Below are 13,823 nucleotides of genomic sequence, written 5' to 3'. Positions count from 1 at the left end.
TTTCGATGTGGTTTTAGTAATTTCAATGTCGATTATAATACTTGTTTTACTCAAACCACCCACAGGCCGGATTGAATGGGCTCATAGGCCAAGAAGATGATTTAGCTCTACAGTGCTCTTGATGTAATACATCCATCTAGAGTAGACTGCTAGCAGTAACACCACCTATGTTTAGTCACTTTACAAATGTGCTCTTCTAGATCTTCAGTAATGTATAATGGGAGTCTTTGCTGCGATGCTACAGTACATCTCTTCTGTGCTGCTAATAGCTGTCTCAGCTAATTGGTGTTATCATTAATTATCAATGCTTTATTGCTATATCATATTAGGAGTTTATTAATAACAATTTCTTTTTACTTTTTCTCTTTTCCTATTCTGCTAAATGACTAAATGTAAATGTTGTGAAGTGCAGTAGGTCTAGCTAAGAGTTGGCAGTTTGCTGTTGCTAATGTCACTGGTTGTAGGTCAGTGTTATTTTAGCACCCCTCACCGCTGGCCATCTCAGAGACAGAGAGGTTAAATCATCTGAAAAGTAGAGTGGCCCCGCTGTGTCCTCCATGGAAATTCCTTGGCTAGGAACTAATGTGGCCTCAAGACCATGCAATCATTTCCCCTGCCTGGCCGTGCTCCCGGAGCACACACTTTATTTAGGATTTTTTTCCTTCCCTTTCTGTAATGGTTTTTGGGGCTTTTGTCTCACTTACAATTCTTTCGAGCACATAAAACTGACTGCACGCTGAGTTGTGTGAGATCACGTATTGAAATGGCAGTAAGTATTAAGGAAAATTCAATCTCATTCCAGTCGTATACTGACTGTAGGCCAATGTGTACTACATCAATGCCGAGGCAAACATAACGCTTGAACCTAGGGACTAATCTGTTATTGTAACAGACAAATGAGAAAGTAATACCCTGCAGATCACACATTAAGCAGAAGCCTTTGCTTTTCAACAAAGGCCTGATTATTTCTGTAATCCATGGAAAATGTCTACAAACTAGCAATTTGTTGTGAGCAGCTGCAGTCACTTCAGATTTGGCCAATTGGGACCAGGACAACTACAGTACAGCAAACACTGATTGCATTGGCTAAGTTGGCCAACACATTGACCTTTATGGTGAGGCAGGGCCTTATCATAGTTACAGTGATCTAATGTAGACCAGTGCTTCACGATGGTGGTTTGGAACTTGGGGACCATAGACATCATATAAACCACATAGTTGGGACCCACTGGTTGGTACTCACGGCCCAATTCCTTCACACTATGCTCAGTACGCTGAGGCCAGAAATCATGTTTTGATTATTAAGTGGATCATGGCACAGAAAACTAATGACAACTCATCTAGAATAATTATTAATGCCCAATATTCATACTGTTGATTATGGTTGGTTATCAACAAAGGGAAATAAGAAGCAAGTCTTCTTGGGTTTACCCGGATACATAATCAGTGGTGGAAAAAGTACCCAATTGTCGTACTTGAGTAAAAGTAAAGATATCTTAATAGAAAATTACTCAAGTAAAAACCAAAACAAACAAAAGACAACTATTCTGTGTCCGTAAAATGTTTATAGTACGTATAAGCTGGAAGTCGAAGTGTTTTTGTCCATTAGTTTACTCCAATTAGGGGAGGGGTGGTAGGGTTAGGGGAAAATAATAAAGGAAAATATAAAAAGTATATACAGTGCCAGTCAAAAGTTTGGACACACCTACCCATTAAAGGGTTTTTCTTTATTTTTACTATTTTCTACATTGTAGAATAATAGTGAAGACATCAAAACTTGAAATAACACATGGAATCATGTATTAACCAAAAAAGTTTTATACAAATCAAAATATATTTTATATTTGAGATTCTTCAAAGTAGCCAGCCTTTGCCTTGATGAGAGCTTTGCACACTCTTGGAATTATCTCAACCAGCTTCATGAGGTAGTCACCTGGAATGCATTTCAATTAACAGGTGTGCCTTGCTAAAAGTTCCTTTGTGGAATTTCTTTCCTTCTTAATGCGTCTGAGACAATCAGCTGTGTTGTGACAAGGTAGGGTTGGTATACAGACGATAGCCCTATTTGGTAAAAGACCAAGTTCATATTATGGCAAGAACAGTTCAAATAAGAAAAGACAAACAACAGTCTATAATTACTTTAAGACATGAAGGTCAGTTAACCTGTTTCTTCAAATGCAGTCGCAAAAACCATCAAGCGCAATGATGAAACTCGCTCTCATGAGGACCGCCACAGGAAAGGAAGACCCAGAGTTACCTCTGCTGCAGAGGATATGTGCATTAGAGTTACCAGCCTCAGAAATTGCAGCCCAAATAAATGTTTCAGAGTTCAAGTAACAGACACATTTCAACATCAACTGTTCAGAGGAGACTGCGTGAATCAGGACTTCATGGTCGAATTGCTGCAAAGAAACCACTACTAAAGGACACCAATAAGAAGAAGAGACTTTCTTGGGCCAAGAAACACCAGCAATGGACATTAGACCAGTGGAAATCTGTCCTTAGCAAAACATACAGACACTCCCAACTTCGCATATTTCAAATTGAATGTCATCATTGTTAAACCAAAGCTCGTAGTCAATAAATTCAGCAAGCCTAAAACTAAGATTGAGACGGTGTGATATGAAATAACAAAGCACATGCCTTGTTAAGCACATTAACTTTGTACATGTGCCAGCAGCGCAGCCATGACAAATTTGGCTGCGCTGGAAACAATTATTCCATGTCAAAGACTTCAAATTATTCTATGCTTTATTGTAATACAATAAAGCTTTAAAGTTACTGTCCAATGTTTCCAGATTTCTATTAAATATGACCAATCATTAATTACAATAGGAGGGAAATAGTTTTCCTTCCAAAAAAATTGTAATTGGGTATGTTTAAAAGCAAGTTTTCTGTGTTGGAATGGTGTGGGTGTTCCTAGGGCTGTGGTGGTCAATACATTTTGTCAGCCGGTTATTGTCATGCAAAAGACTGCCCGTCTCACAGTAATTGACCATTAATAAACAAAGACATTTAGCATCTGCAGGCCTCCACGCATACAGCTGCACAAGCCACTGATGAGTGCCTTTCGAACATCTACTGTCACACCCTGATCAGTTTTACCTGTCCTCATTATTGTCTCCACCCCCTCCAGGTGCCACTTGTTTTCCCCAGTGTATTTATCCCTGTGTTTCCTGTCTCTCTGTGCCAGTTCGTCTTGTACGTTAGTCAAGTCAACCAGTGTGTTTTTCTCATACTCCTTTTGCTATTCTCTTTTTGATAGTCCTCCCGGTTTTGACCCCTACCTGACTCTGGAATTCTTTCCCACCTGCCTGATCATCCTGCCTGGCCTGACCTTGATTCTGCCTGCCCTTCGGTACCTTTTGGACTCTGAACTGGTTTTGACCCTTTTGCCTGTCCACAACCATTCTCCTGTCTTCCCCTATTGAATTAATAAATATTGTAAGACTCCAACCATCTGCCTCCTGTGTCTGCATCTGGGACTCGCCTTGTGTCATGATATCTACAGTCTAATAAATCAATTGAATATACACCGTCACAATAAATCCATTATTTATTTTAGGCAGGTCTAAAAAAAAAAACATTATGATATGATGAAAATGTATTTCAGAATAACAGAATATGAGTTGACCTACTGTATGTTATCTGGCAATGTGCCATGCCATAGGCAGTAGGCTTGTTCATTTAGCACACAAGATATGTCCCGTGTCCTGAGCCATTATTTTATATTACATGTAGATTTAGAGTTATTTGGCAACTTCAGTTGAGAATGATACAAACCTTATAATGTCTTAGAAATCAAAACATATATGTGCTGCATGGTGCGACTACAGGCTACTGATGTTTTGAGAAAGTTGCAAAAAAAGTTTGTGCTCTGTTCCTTGCCTCAGGCTACACACAGTGTTCTCTCATCAAGTGATGATATTTTCACCAATCAGACTATTCTAAATGTAATCTTGTCTTTACTAGTAGGCTAATTAGTTTTGATATAGACTGGCCTATTATCAAATGGGCAAGAACAAGGGCAAGTCAAAAAAGACATGTCATCCATAAGCACTGGAATAGCGGAGGCCACTTTCCCGCAGGTATGTTTTTCACTCATGTCAGGTAGCGACAGGTGATATTCCGCCCAAATTCTGTATGCCATGGGCTCTCCAACCTTATTCCTACAGCTACCCAGTGCTTCATTTGGGAAACCAAGTGAAATCTGTTTGGTACATCAATAGTAACATGTTTTCACAACAAAACACTGTTGACAGCCCCTCTGCCCGCTGGAGAAAGGAATGAAGGAGAGAAAGGAGGAGATGGAAACTCACTGTGGTGAGATATTCTGTAGCTAAAGGCAATGTGTCAGCCTATTAATTATGAAAATACAAAAAAATGCCCTATTTCTAAGCTATTCAAAATCAGATACAAATCCACTATCTGAATTTGTTTCATTTAGGCTAGACCAATTATTTACCAGGTCACGTGTGCTAGCAAGACAGAGGGCCTGGGTTCGAGCCTCTGTGTGTGCCAAATCAGGAGGAAGTGGTAGTCGATAGGAAAACAGCGTGACGTCCTTTACATTGGGTGTATACCGGTCATTAATAATATTCATGAGAGTAGAACGCTGATTGGCCAGCTCATCCTCCATGAGGAAATAGCAAGCATTTTTAAAACGCTCTGTTTGAGGGTGGGTTATTTTAAAGTGTTTTTTTCTTCAATTTATGCTTTGTCCACAAATACGAGTATAGGATGAGTCAACAACATTATTTGGGTATGAGTAAACAGAATATATTAACTTTTAAAAGTGAGATTTTTACTGGACAGTTACTTTAAAAGTAATTTGCTGAGGCAAAACAGAAGAACACAGAGGGACAATCAGAAAAATATATAGGCATAGTGGTGTTCTGTTCCAAGCTAAACTTACTAAAGTTCTTAATAGGGAATTATTGTCAGACGAGCAAAATAGTATTTATTCTCTAACCATTCACATAATTTTACTGAAAGGCTGAAGACTACATGTACCTGTGCAGTACAGTAAGTACAGTACACATCTCTGACTGTATCTCAGTAATAGTAATGGTGTGATCACTAGGGTTGACTCGAAATATCCCAGGGATGTTTAGCAGACCTCTGGGTAACATTGAAATTACACAGACAAAGTGCTGTTGGGTATACCTGCTACATGAGATGTTCATTAAATCCCACTCAGGTTTTTATTGAATCTGCAGAGCAGGTTGAGTTTGTTTGCTTTTGGTCTGGCTGAGGAGAACCTGCAGAGAACGGCTTCTCAACAGCCCAGCAGTAGAAACCTGAGCCCAAAGGTGTGAAAACTAACTTGACCAGACCACAGAGTGCTGCCTGCCTGCAGCAACATGACCCTGTTTCCTCTGCAGAGTGTGTGCGCATGTGTGGAAGGCTGCCAACAGGACAGGCAACCTACTGGCCCATAGCTAGGGCTGGGCGTAGGGGGGAGAGGGAAAGAGAACAGCCCATGATAAGTAACAGACAAATCTAATAAAAATGGACCATTCACAAGACAACCATGCCACGGGAGCGGCGCCGTAAGGCCCGGCTACACAACTGAGTGGTTTAGAAGGAATTATGAAAGGGGAGAGAACAAGCGGTAGAAATGCGGCAGAAATTCAGTTTTTAATCAAGCCAATCTAACAGAGTAGGAAGCAGAGAGAAGCTTCCATGTAAGCAGTAATGGATGAACAAGAAGGAGCTGAGATTATAGTATGTTGTGTCTCACCCGATGGTGGGCACAACACAAACACCTCAGATTATGTAAAATAGGCTCTAAACTACAACATATGCAAATATGAAAAAGTTTAGATAATTGACATTCACAAGGTTAAAAAAATGACAAGTTTTTTTTGAAAAAAAGGTTTTTAAATAAATTATAAAATAGTTTGACAACCCTGTTGGTAAGCTTTCAAATTAAATAAATCTCAACCGTTAATATTTTTCAGTGACAAAGACATGGATGTCTCATGGTAGGGTGGGGTATGCAAAATAGGTCAACTTTGAGCTTCTCTTAAATGTTTTGGCAAAGTAACTTTCTGACCACTTCTACCATGGGAAAACATGTGTGGAAAGTTTCGTTCAAATGAAAATGGATGCAGTCAAAAAGTGATTTGTTCAACATGTTCATCCTCGTGAGCTCAAATGACTATTAAAGTCATTCACTGATTCACTGAAACCATTCTAGCAATGTTCTAGCAATACAAACCAAGCAACCTTGCAGGAGCCAGCGGTGCTTTGCCATGGCCTATCAGAAAGGCACCACTGATCATCAATCCTCTCTCTTTCTTGTATACATCATCCAACCCCAAAGTGCAGTAACTCACCATATGACATGTGCCACTTCACAAACTGAATCTAATCATGGTAGCAAACAGTGGCTGGGCACTAGAGAAAGAGAAAGCTGCCATTGTTAACCAACTGATGTCAGAGTGGTTGGAGACCCTCCGTGTGTTCGAGCAGCTGAGAAAGAGTGGTGAGGAGGATTTCTCCATAAATTAGCATCAGTCTCTCCCTTACTCTCTTGTCTTACACACAGCCAGGCTTTATGGAACAAGAGCAAGGCTTCCATCATTCTAATATTTCTACCACTATTCTTTGTATTTAGTTACACTGTTTATACACACCAGATATTTATTTATATACTGGATTCTGGACATACGAAGCTCACCTAATATACTGTATCTAGTGCTGTATATCATTCTTAGTATATCGTGTGTAAATTCTTCCAGTGTACATATATATTTATTGCATTTTGATTACTGTTACAGTGCTATATGAGTTGTTAAAAAAAAAAAAACTTGGGGATTCGAACAAGCAACCTTTTGGTGCTCTAACTGCTAGGCAACCTGCAGCCTCTCTCCTTTCATGGTTCATTTGGATGGTTTACATTATTTACAGCATTTCATGAAGCATGCTAAAATATTCCCTGTCTTCCCATTTTTACAGTAGTAGAATACAGTTCACATTGATCAAGACGGATTCTCTCTCTCTCGCTCTTCATTATTCTTAATGATCTAGCTCCATCTCTTATTTGCCTCCTTTGAATTTCACACCCCACGGCCACTACCCTGAAATGCATAGGAACACAGAGACAGCAGCACAGGGCTGGATTATCTAGGACGGCACTGGGTGAAATTGCATCATTGATATTATCATCATTGAAAACATGTCTCGCCCAGCCCAGCGATAAACATGGTGAATAACAGATTGACATGCTTGACAATAATAAGACACAAATCCCCAGCGTCAACCCCAACAGAATTCCCTAATAGCCTTTATCTCAGGCATAAATCACAAATCCAATCTCTCAGTCAGTGATCAATTACTAAATTAGCGATAATCCCAGACTTTGAAATCAATGAAACAGAACTATGTACAGAAAGGTGCAGTGAGGCAGGTCCAGGCAACAGAAGGCCAGTTTATTACAAAAAAAAAAATCACCTTTATTTAACCAGGTAAGCTAGTTGAGAACAAGTTCTCATTTACAAATGCGACCTGGCCAAGATAAAGCAAAGCAGTGCGACAGAAACAACAACAGAGTTACACATGGAATAAACAAGCGTACAGTCAATAAAACAATAGAAAAAAAGAACGTCTATATACAGTGTGTGCAAATGGCACAAGGAGGCAATAAATAGGCCATAGTAGCAAAGTAATTACAATTTAGCAGATTAACACTGGAGTGATAGATGAGCAGATGATGATGATGATGATACTGGTGTGCAAAAGAGCAGCAAAGTAAATAAAAACAATATGGGGGATGAGGTAGGTAGATTGGGTGGGCTTTTTACAGATGGACTATGTACAGCTGCAGCGATCGGTTAGCTGCTCAGATAGCTGATGTTTAAAGTTAGTGAGGGAAATGTAAGTCTCCAGCTTCAGCGATTTTTGCAATTCGTTCCAGTCACTGGCAGCAGAGAACTGGAAGGAAAGGCGGCCAAAGGAGGAATTGGCTTTGGGGGTGACCAGTGAGATATATCTGCTGGAGCGCGTGCTACGGGTGAGTGTTTTTATCGTGACCAGTGAGCTGAGATAAGGCGGAGCTTTACCTAGCATAGACTTATAGTTGACCTGGAGCCAGTGGGTCTGGCGACGAATATGTAGCGAGGGCCAGCCGACTAGAGCATACAGGTCGCAGCGATGGGTGATATAAGGCGCTTTGGTGACAAAACGGATGGCACTGTGATAGACTACATCCAATTTGCTGAGTAGAGTATTGGAAGCTATTTTGTAGATGACATCGCCGAAGTCGAGGATCGGTAGGATAGTCAATTTACTAGGGTAAGTTTGACGGCGTGAGTGAAGGAGGCTTTGTTGCGAAATAGAAAGCCGATTCTAGATATGTTTCTTGGATTGGAGATGTTTGATATGAGTCTGGAAGGTTAGTTTACAGTCTAGCCAGGCACCTAGGTATTTGTAGCTGTCCACGTATTCTAGGTCAGAACCCTCCAGACTAGTGATGTTAGTCGGGTGGGCAGGTGCGGGCAGCGAACGGTTGAAAAGCATGCATTTGGTTTTACTAGCATTTAAGAGCAGTTGGAGGCCACGGAAGGAGTGTTGTATGGCATTGAAGCTCGTTTGGAGGTTAGTTAACACAGTGTCCAAAGAAGGGCCAGATGTATACAGAATGGTGTCGTCTGCGTAGAGGTGGATCAGAGAAATACCCGCAGCAAGAGCAACATCATTGATATATACAGAAAAAAGAGTCGGCCCGAGAATTGAACCCTGTGCTACCCCCATAGAGACTGCTAGAGGTCTGGACAACAGGCCCTCCAATTTCACACACTGAACTCTGTCTGCGAAGTAGTTGGTGAACCAGGTGAGGCAGTCATTTGAGAAACCAAGGCTATTGAGTCTGCCGATAAGAATACGGTGATTGACAGAGTCGAAAGCCTTGGCCAGGTCAATGAAGACGGCTGCACAGTACTGTCTTTTATCGATGGCGGTTATGATGTCGTTTAGTACCTTGAGCGTGGCTGAGGTGCACCCATGACCAGCTCGGAAACCGGATTGCACAGCGGAGAAGGTACGGTGGGATTCGAAATGGTCATTGATCTGTTTATTAACTTGGCTTTCAAAGACTTTAGACTCCAGGCTAAAAAACGGCTGCTGCCTGAATAGAGGGTAAAGGCCGCTAGCAGTGGCTAACAATGACTAAATAATTAGTAGCTATTAGCTGCCTAGCTTCTGATGAAAGTTTTGGCTATAAGGTCTAAAAAAACAAAAGCGGATCCGTGTCACATTGAGTGAGGCGGGTTACCGGAAGGTATATTTAATTAATTATATTTAATAATAAGCCAAAGTGTGTTCATCCACACCATTATAGGGTGTGAACAGTGAGAGTAAACACATTCAGTCTAATTGATCACAGATCATATGAACAGCTACAGTATTGTCACCAGGCCTTTAATACTGTATGGCTCAGAGTAAGACGTTCTGCCAAATAAACTAAACCTACTTTTGCCTAATTAGGGTCTAGTGCGGTAGGTAGCCTAGTGGTTAGAGCATTGGGCAAGGTACAGAAAAGTCATTGGTTCAAAAACCTGAGCCAACAAGGTGAAAAATCTGCTGATGTGCCCTTGTGCAAGGCACTTAACCTTAATTTGCTCCAGGGGTGCTCTACTACTATGGCTGAGCTTGTAAAACAATACCTGCACCTACCTGGTGTATGTGACAATAAAATATATATAGATTTTCTAACGCTGCGTTTAGACAGGCAGCCCAAATCTGATATTTTTTTCACTAATTGGTCTTTTGACCAGTCAGATCAGTTCTGAAAAAGTGCTTACGTGAAAAGATCTGATGTGATTGGTCAAAAGAACCAAGAGGCAAAAACACAACAGGGCATAAAGATTCAAAGAAATGATCATAACATTTCACTATAAGCGGCATGAAAAACAACATCTGTATCTTTTTATTTCATAACACCTTAAGAGCCTATCATCCACATGAGAAGACCCATCAGCCAGACCTAGATATGTCCCCTGTGAGTGTCAGCTGCCTGGTCTCTGGGGAGATGTGTTAGATGCCCTGATAGGGTAAAACATCTGTTCAGAGCAGAAGCCACATAAGCCTGAATACAGACCCCACAAGACCTGCCATGCTGTTCAGTCACAGCACAGATAGCAAAGACCCCCTTCCCCTCCACCTCCACCTCTCTCTCTCTCTCACACACACACACACACACACACACACACACACACACACACACACACACACACACACACACACACACACACTAGCTTGATGCTCCGAAGGTGCTCTGTCACCTCATAAACATCAGCCAGATTGCTGAAAAACACATACTGTAGGGGTATGTATGTTTATATTTAATCCAGTGGTAGCTATATTAATTATAATGACACTCAGAGCCGGGATATTTGTTTGTACCCTATTCCGAAGGTGACACATGCAATATAATGTAGATTACTTTATTAATCATTCATCTGTCTATATGTGTGTGTGTGTGTGTGTGTGTGTGCGTGCCACACTGCATACCACTGCTTTCTTGCCTCTGAAGCTAAGCAGGGTTGTATCCTCAATGGGAGACCAGATGCTGCTGGAAGTGGTGTTGGAGGGCCAGTAGGAGGCACTTTTTTCTCGGGTCTAAAAATATTTGAATGCCCCAGGTCAGTGATTGGGGGCATTACCCTGTGTAGGGTGCTGTCTTTCAGATGGGACATTAAATGGGTGTCCTGAATCTCTGTGGTCACTAAAGATCCCATGGCAATTATTGTAAGAGTAGGGGTGTAACCCTGGTGTCATGGCTATATTCCCAATCTGGCCCTCATACCATCATAGCTGTCATATCTGGCTCCCGAGTGGTGCAGCAGTCTAAGATACTGCATCTCAGTGCTTAAGGCATCACTACAGACACCCTGGTTCAAATCCAGGCTGTATCAGAACCGGCCGTGATCATAAGGAGGAAACATTCAAACATTTGTGGTCTCTCCCACATGTCCACTGGCATTATTAATGGGCCCTAATCAGTAGGCCGACAGAAGATCATTGACATATCACCTGCAAAATAGCTACAAAGAATAGTGATGCTGATGATGAAGGTGACCAAACCAACCACCAATGCCAACCCAATCTGCCTGGTCTCATAGACTAGACGTAACATAGTAAACATACATTTCGAACACTCAAATTAGTAATATTGTAATGAAACAGGCAGGGAGCAGGTCTCGAACCCTCGACCTTCTAGCCCGAAGTCCAGCACGCTATCGACTGTGCTGCAAAAGCATGCTCATGTGGCAGAGTCTATTTCCGCTCTTATAAACCCAGGGTCGTTACAATATATTTCATGTTTGGTAGGGTTACATAAGACAGAAGGTTACTTAAGGCAAAAACTAAAATAGGGTGGATGGTCGGGGTGGATGGGTAGGAATATAACGCGAACGTCTAACAACCAAATGGTTGCTTGTTCAAATCTCATCACGGACAACTTTAGCATTTTAGCAACTTCTTACCACTTTTTAGCTTCATTGCAACTACTTAGCATGTTAACTAACCCTTCCCCTAATTATTTGATCTAACCCTTCCCTTAACTCTTTAACCTAACCCTAACCTTAACACTAACCCCTAGCCTAGCTAACGTTAGCCCGCTAGCTAACATTTGCATTAATCACCTAGTCAATGTTAGTAACAACAAATTGTAATTCATAACATATCAGACGTTTTGCAAATTCTTAACATATTGTACATTTTTCAAACTCGTAACATATCATATGAATTGTAATTCGTAACATATCATACAAAATAGATTTGGAAATCCACAAATGAATACATACCATATGAAACGTAACATATCATACTAAATGGAGAGATCGGATTTACATACAGAATAATATGAAATGCTCTGAGACTAGGTTGACCCAATGAGTAACCTAACTTATAGCAGGCATAAAATATCCAACTAGTGATGGACTCTCAGTCTACTGCACTCAGAACTGGTAAGGGGACAAAGCAGGCAATGTCACAAAAGCAAAACGTTATTTACTTGTGATTCATTGAAATGTAGTATTGCAACTATTTGTTTCAAAATACAGTAGCCTATATGCGTCTCCACTTGTGTTCCATGTGTCATTTAGCTAGCACGGCTATTTATGCATACACAAGATCAAAGCAATTCCTAATTTGCATATCCTTTATTACCCACCTTTGACTTGCGTTTCATATTCTCCTATGATCTCCTTGTCCTTCTTGACTCTCGTTTGAGATGACATTTTTCCTGAGGTATGAGGGTGAGACTCGATTAGATGTTGAGGCTTGCGCGAGAGGTCCTCTTATGATTCTCGACCCTTGCAGCGTTTTTCTCCGTATTCTTTGTGTGTCCGATTTGCTCAATGCAACAACAAAAAAAACTAACTTTCCAAGTAACACTAGACACTAAATAAAGAAATGCAACATTCTATAGTTAGCTCGCCTAATGCTCACCTGCATAGGGCTTGTATGTCTCTCTCTTGCAGAGAAACGCTATGCTTCTGTGAGAGAAGAGGGGCTCGTCCTTTCTTAAGATAGCATGCCATCCAAAGCAAAAGCTGCAGCGGAGAAAAGCAAAATCATTCTACTCAAAGCAATAAAAGAATGGACATAAAATGATGGGAGTGTAGGCAAGTCGTTCACTCATTCCGGTGGTTGGGGTTTTCTAGAGTGCCCAAAAATGAATTTTTGAGCGTGCGCAGTCGACACCGATCATTCTATGATTAGCTGTGCGCGCTCTGAAAATTTGCGCTGCTGGGAAAGATGAATTGAGTCGAACATCATACGAGTCTCCTCCCATTGTAGAACCCCCTCCCTGAAGCTCTCACTCTCTATCTCTCTCTCAATCACACACACTCACACATTTTTCTGCATGAAATGTGGTATCTTTTTCTTGAATTTGATATATCTTGCATATTCTTCAATATTGGCTAAATCGTGTCTTATTCTTTCATTCTGGAGTCTTATTCTGTCATAAATGGTTGTTTATTATCCTGTAATCATTTAAATGTAATCAATGGTCATGATTAGGTGACAGGCGCTGCTATTAAAAGCTCCCAGTCAGTACATTTTTCAATGGTATCCTGCTTTGGTTTTTCACATTCATGTTTTTATTAGAAGGTACATTGGTCCAAACATATTGATAAACATCTATTCAGAGAGAAACATAGCAAAAACCCTTTTTAGTGTTCACTGCCATGGCAACCCACCTCCAGCAGTACTAACTCACATTAATATCAACAGCACTAAAGTTCCTCCTTTGTGGCAAGGGAGAGCCTTTGCTGTCTTTTGACTATCAGGTTAATGTGTGCAGACACCACACACTGTTATATCACATACACTTGATATGCAGGTCCTGTAGCGGAGTGGGAGGGCAGCAGTCATGTACTTGGGGTGGGATGTGAGGGGAAAATGCCTGCCTGGAGGTATATAGGTCAGTGTGCACGACTGCATGTTGCTTGGATATGCAATATGTGTGTGTGTGTGTGTGTGTGTGTGTGTGTGTGTGTGTGTGTGTGTGTGTGTGTGTGTGTGTGTGTGTGTGTGTGTGTGTGTGTGTGTGTGTGTGTGTGTGTGTGTGTTAGGGGGACATAGTTATGCAAGGCCAGTGTCATATGGACAGAAAGCTTAAATTATTGTTAATCTAACTGCACAGTCCAATTTACAGTAGCTACACTCTAAAAATTAGCTGTTCAACTGGAGTTCTTCTAAGATCCTCAAAGAACCTTAGGGTTCTTGGCAAAGAAAAACAGCTCCAAAAGGTTCTTCAACGAACTTCTTAGGAGGTGGGGTTCATCGAGGAACCCCCATTGTTGCTGGAG

At 41.1% G+C, this 13,823-nt stretch overlaps 1 protein-coding gene across 3 annotated transcripts in view; it reads right to left on the bottom strand.

Annotated features, from left to right (window-relative positions):
- Positions 1-12,846, bottom strand: part of LOC115150524 (SLIT-ROBO Rho GTPase-activating protein 3) — a 107,957-nt gene extending 95,111 nt beyond the window's left edge. The window contains exons 1-2 of one of the 3 annotated variants that reach the window (XM_029693926.1): positions 12,457-12,840; positions 12,179-12,250 (exon numbers count right to left, since the gene is read on the bottom strand). In XM_029693926.1, the coding sequence (XP_029549786.1) occupies positions 12,179-12,245 (67 nt within the window). In that variant the 5' untranslated portion in view covers positions 12,246-12,250; positions 12,457-12,840. Of the gene's footprint in view, positions 1-12,178 lie in introns of all 3 variants that reach the window. The other 2 variants (XM_029693929.1, XM_029693927.1) reach the window with 2 other exon arrangements.
- Positions 12,847-13,823: the final 977 nt, after the last annotated feature.

This window comes from Salmo trutta, chromosome 16 (genome assembly GCF_901001165.1).
Source record: "Salmo trutta chromosome 16, fSalTru1.1, whole genome shotgun sequence".
Classification (NCBI taxonomy): domain Eukaryota; kingdom Metazoa; phylum Chordata; class Actinopteri; order Salmoniformes; family Salmonidae; genus Salmo; species Salmo trutta.
The sequence above is the reverse complement of the archived record's forward strand: the minus strand, read 5'-3'. Positions and strand labels throughout refer to the sequence as shown.